Consider the following 6,000-nt stretch of genomic DNA (forward strand, 5'->3'; position numbering starts at 1 on the left):
ACACATCAGACGTAGATCATTCAATGTGATTCTCAACTGCACTGTACGTAGAGATTGTATCCATGTTTCCATCTAGTTTGCAGTGTGAATGGGAATGCACATCTTTTTTTCAGCCATACAAATGACTTGTTTTGGACCACAACTCATGTGGCCACTCTGGAGTGAAATTATATGTAACTTTGTAATTAGATTTCTCTCTTTCTCCCACCCCCAAATCCACAGGGAGCACCTCTCTGGAGAATCCAAGTTCCAACAAAAACTTGCAGAAATGAGTAAGTACTTGTTCACCACAGGATTGATTAGAAATTACTGCCATGAGCAATGAAAGGGACTGTTTACCTGCCAAGATCCAAAGAACCTTAGAACTAGTTCCACACACTCATTGAGGCCTTGTAGCTAGTGATACTTGACAGTATTGCAAGTCTTGAGAGGAGTTTTAGAAGCATCTTGTGGGCCTGCTGTTTATAGGAGAAATATTTCTTTTGAAAGAAATCCCATTCTGTTGCCTTAAGTAGCTTTATGAATCCACCATCTGCCTGATTTTGTGGGATCTGTTTCAGTTGCTGCAGCCTGATGATGCAACTGACCACATGCTCTCTCAATCCCTGTTCCTCCTGGCTAATAAAAGCTAGCTAAGGAAGGTTGACTGAGTGGGTCCAGGGTGTGCTTCCCTTTGGGAATTGGTGGTCCCTGCTATCCTTAAAGAGGCGGTAGTGCGATCGCTCCTGAAGAAGCCCACTCTGGACCCAGTGGTATTAGACAACATTGCCCAGTTGCAAATACCCCTTTCTTAGGAAGAGACGGTTGTGGCGGAGACACATTTCAATCTGGGTTTTTACCATGACTGAATCAGCCTTGGTCAGCCTGATGGATGACCTTTATCGAGCGAGGGACAATGGGAATGCAGCCCTGTTAATTCTGCTCAATCTCTCATCACCTTTTGATACCATTAACTCGGGTATCCTCCTGGATTGACTCTGGGATGGACGTTGGAGGCACTGTGTTGCAGTGGTTCCAGGCCGATTTGGGTGACCATTCCTTGGCCCCTTCATTGGTATTGTTTGAGACTGTGCTGTCCTTTTCAAGAAATCCCAGGTTGCTACAACACTCTTGCCTTTAAGATTTTCTTTCCTTATTATTTCTCTTAGCTTATTAAAATTGACCTTCTTAAAATCCATGGTTTGTGTTTGGCTATTTTTTACCAAACTATTTGTCATAATCACAAATGGTCACCCGATAGTCCTGGACAGACTCCAGGCTGACTGTCAATGAGAGTCAGAGTTATGAACACAGCCTGTTATGACCGAACAGAGTTATGACCACAGCCAACACCAGCTTGTTCTGCTGGGCAGCTTATCTGAACAGCTTCATGACATAGAAGCAGGAAAACTGGTCGCAGTCAGAGGCACAAAAGTCAGAACTGTAGAGGTTTAGAAAGCGGAAGCTGTGTTTGTTGTCTTTCAGTGATACTCCCGGTGGCTGCGGGAATGGTGTTTTGCAGGGCATACCAGGGCTTTAGATAAGAGTTGCCACAGGGCATTACAGAACACTCACTACAGGGTGGGAGGGGAGCCACTGCTGGCCTTAAAGGAAATTTTCATATTGACGACATCGGTAAACTGCGACTTGGGCTTCAGCGCACGTGTTTTCGAAGCACTACAAAGTTTTTAAGTTTGCTTCAGCATCCTTTGGCTGAAAAGTTTTACAGATCTTGGAAGTTCTAGAATATCACAGTAACAGATATCACAGGAGAAAACAGAAACTTCCTTACCGTGCACTTTTGTTCTCTGACCTTCATGGAGGGCATTCGTCCCGCCTCTCTTCTTCCAGGAGCTTTAGTTTGTAAGCGGCTTTTGCCAGCGTCCTACATGTGGAGGTGGTAAACGGGTTAATCCCCATGGGGGATTATTTTAACATTTGCGTTTTTCTCCAAGCATGAATTCTTCACAGTTATATTCTTAGCTCCTGTTTCAGTTTATTTATCAGCAGGGAGCAGGAATGATGGACATGTTCTAGTGAGGGGTTATAAGGCAGTCTTTTGGTCAGTCTGGGGGCAGAGGGTTTCTCCCCCCTGGGGAGGCAAGATTGAGAAGTGGACCCTGCCCACTCACTCCCAGGGGTGACACCATCCTGAGGGTTGGGATGGCTCCGTAAAGGTCAGAGGCCAGAAATTCACAATAAGATTTCTGTTTTTGCATACAACAATAGCTTAGTTTGTTGCTTGGTTTATTGGTTACTACTTTCATAGTTTAAAATATTAACACTGACTTTCAAAAACCATGATGTAATTGTAAGAATCCATTACATCATGACATTGCTTATTTTTGTTGGTTTTGTTTCGCTTAATTATCTAATTGCTATAAGAGATCTATCAAATAACATCCTCTAATAATGAATGAGATCTCAAGTGCTTCTGTGGCAACATTTGATTTTTTATTATTATTATTATTATTATTATTATTATTATTATTATTATTATTATTATTATTGATCTTTCTCATATCCTTCTTTTATGAATAGAAGACCAGTTTGTTGGATTTCATGCAGATTAACTGCTTGTTTCTCTTCTGCTTTTTATTAATTAAATGACCTCTTTACCACATATCAGACTAGCAGCTGTTTAAAAAGAAATGCCATGTTTGTTTCTCTAGCATCTACTCGAACCAGGATACAAAACCAAAAACTGAACGATGGTGCTGACGCTTCAACCACGGAACAAAAGTGAACTTCAGTTCAGATGCCATTATGTGCACTATGTGCTTTCTTGATCTCTACTTTGTCTTTGGCACCCACAATTTAGCTAATTTGGACCATATGTTTTCAATGTTATATGCTGCCATGTAATATGCAATATTAGCCACGTAAATGTTAATTTAAATAAAAAATTCCTTCCTTCCCAATGTGCTAGTGGAGACCATTCTACCATTGTCTAGGACAGCCTTCCTCAACCTGGGGCGCTCCAGATGTGTTGGACTACAACTCCCAGAATGCCCCAGCTGGGGCATTCTGGGAGATGCAGTCCAACACATCTGGAGCGCCCCAGGTTGAGGAAGGCTGGTCTAGGACAAAGATATTTGATGTTTAAGTAGGATTAGTAAAAATGCACTAGGGTTAAATAATGTCATATTAGACTATGCGCTATTTACACGCAAAATCAGTTCCCAAATTCTCAACTACAGGTTTAATCAGTAATATGTGCAAGACTGACCTCATCAATTACCTCATTAATGTAATTAATGAGGTGTATACTCATTGGGCTGGATCTACACTAAGTTGAACGCAGTTAAGTGCAACTGACAGTCTAGATTCAGTATAGGCATACTACTGAAATAAATTTCCTATACCTCATTAACATTTCCATGCATGTAGATGAGTTTTTGTGATCTGCTAGCTTGCCGAATTGTTTAGAAAGCTGCAATAGTTGCAGTACAAAATGCTAAGTGTGCACATTTTCTGTCTGTATCATGAACAAAGAAAGAGATATAAAATGTCAGAGCTGCTGGCTCTAAGTACTTGGGTTTCATGCAAATCAATATTTAGATTTGATAACTTAAGCTATCAAAATGAGATCCAGGAATTTTACTACCATTGGGCAGTAAACGGGGAGGCTGCACTTACGTAATTGATGTAGCGCTTGTGTAATATAATATCAATAGCATGAACTGACACTGGCTATCAGTGCTATGCTAGATGTCGCTTATGCAACTGCGTAAACACAGTGATCCCATTGAATATTGCCCAATACTTTGATTTATGAAAACTGCAACTATCTTGTTACAACTACATAGGTGTTTTCTCACCTTTTTCTCTGAGTACAGTTTTATTTTCCTCATAAGTAGAGCTCATTCAGTAGATGTTCTAATGTTTTGGAAGTGTTATTCCAAAATGTAGAATTGTGTAATTGAATTCAATGCTAACAGATTTCTATAATGGAATATGTGTTGGAGGTGTGTGGGTGGCCAGTGGGACGAAGAAGCAGTGAGCGCAGCCAGCTGATTGCCCAAGCCAGCAGCTCAGGCAGCTAGGAGGCACTGGAGCGAGTGGCCACCCCTTGGTTCCACTGGCCAGCCACATGCCTCCCACCTGGCCAGCCGGCGCACTTACCTTCTCAGAGATGTGGAGAAGTCGGCTGCTCGATGACTTCCCCGCCTCTCCCGGAAGTCTCAAGTCTCATGAGACTTCCAGGATGAGGTGTCTCAGAGACTTGAGACTTCTGGGAGAGGCGGGGAAGCCCGTAAGTAGCCAACTTCTCCGTATCTCCCAGAAGGTAAGTGCGCCAGGTGGGCTGGGTGGGAGGTGTGTGGCTGGCCGGTGGGACCAAGAGGTGGCCACTCGCTTGGCTGCCTCCTGGCCACCTGAGCTGCTGGCTGTGCCCGCTGGCTGCACTCACCTCTTCTTGGTCCCACTGGTCATGTGCATGCAGCCGGCAGGGCCAAGGGGCAGCGGGTGCAGCTTGCAAGCTCCCCAGACAAAGCCGTCCAGGTGGGTGGGAACCATCTGGGAGGCCTGCAGGAGCTAGAGAATTCTGCAGAATATTTTAAAAAGCGGAGTCAAGATTACAGAGCCTGACAGGATAAATGACACAATCTTATTTAGCTTTTAATAGGTAAAACGCAAGCCATTAAAAAAAGAACCCCACAAAAGGCCCGTGCAGGTATAGCAAACTAGATGCCTCTGGGAAGTCCACAAATGACATGAGCACAGCAGTACCCTCCTGTTCATGTGTACCAGCAATTGTTATAAATACGGTCTCTGATATTGGAGGTGTAATGTATAGCCATCACAACTAGTAGCCACTTATAGCTTTATCCTCCTATCCACTTCCTCTGCAACCTGCATAATTTTATACCCTTCTTATAATTGTATGCGCCTCCTTACTCTTAAAAGGTCCAGATGTTGTACCCTTTTCTCAAAGAGGAGTTGCTCCAGCCCCTTGGTGACCCTTCTCTGCAATACCAGTTTAGAGGTGCTTTTCCCAGAACTTCACACAGTATTCCAAGTGTGGTCACGCTATGGATTTGTATAAAGGCATTATCCCCAACATAAAATTTTCTGTTTTCACAGCAGCCATATACTGGGTCTACATTTTATTGAGCTATCCACCACATTCCTCAATGCCAGTTCAGACCTCCTATAATTTGCATCAATGTTATTTACATTACTTGCTTACATTGAACTACATTTTCCATTTTAATGCTGTCTATTCTTCACTGTTCTTTTTATTTTAACCACCTAATTAATCTATAAAGTTGGACACCTTAATGTTCATTGCATTTATGAACAAGTTGAATACAGATTGTTGTTACATCTCTCCATTCTGAAACCTGTTCATTTATCAGAATAAACGTTTAGCTTCCTCTCCTTTTATCCCATGACTGCTAAGTTTGCTCAGGAGTTTTTGCTGAAAGACTTTGTCAAAAACCTTTTGAAAGTCCAAGGGTTCGTGTTTGTCTGCAATGACCTCTCTGCAAAGGCTTCAGCTTCTCTGCAATCTCCTGTTTCAGTTGGACAGCCAACAGTTCCTACTGGTTTATTTATTATTTATTTATTTAAAACATCTGTATCCCGCCCTAAGATCTCAGGGCGGCATACAGATAAAAACATACAGTATAAAACAACAAATTAAACCATGAACCAAGTTAAAACAATATATAATTTAAAAGCAGTAAAAACAATTTAAAACAGTTTAAACACTGTGCCATCTTAGTGAATTTAACCATTAAAGGCTTTGTTAAAAAAAGTTTCTTGCTTCTAATGTTTTTGATATGCTCTTCAAACTCCCTCTTTTTTTTTCTTTTTTCTCTTTTTTGCATGCCTTGTATTTCTTTTGTGCACATTTGTGTTCCTGTTTGGTGTAAGACTTCCAAGTTTCTGAAGGAAACTCCAATAGCTTATTGCACTGCTGGTCCCCACCTAGTGCATGATGTTATTGGACTTCTTTTATTGAACCACGTTGACTATTGGGCAATACAGAAATGTAATAAATAAATATACTCCTGG

At 41.8% G+C, this 6,000-nt stretch overlaps 1 protein-coding gene across 2 annotated transcripts in view; it reads left to right on the forward strand.

The window, feature by feature from the left end:
* Positions 1-2,945, forward strand: part of RB1 (RB transcriptional corepressor 1) — a 71,413-nt gene extending 68,468 nt beyond the window's left edge. Inside the window, exons 25-26 of one of the 2 annotated variants that reach the window (XM_063116083.1) lie at positions 223-272; positions 2,652-2,945. In XM_063116083.1, the coding sequence (XP_062972153.1) occupies positions 223-272; positions 2,652-2,725 (124 nt within the window). In that variant the 3' untranslated portion in view covers positions 2,726-2,945. The remainder of the gene's footprint in view (positions 1-222; positions 273-2,651) is intronic. The other variant, XM_063116082.1, reaches the window with a different exon arrangement.
* The last annotated feature ends 3,055 nt before the right edge of the window (positions 2,946-6,000 follow it).

Source organism: Elgaria multicarinata, chromosome 2 (genome assembly GCF_023053635.1).
Source record: "Elgaria multicarinata webbii isolate HBS135686 ecotype San Diego chromosome 2, rElgMul1.1.pri, whole genome shotgun sequence".
NCBI lineage: Eukaryota > Metazoa > Chordata > Lepidosauria > Squamata > Anguidae > Elgaria > Elgaria multicarinata.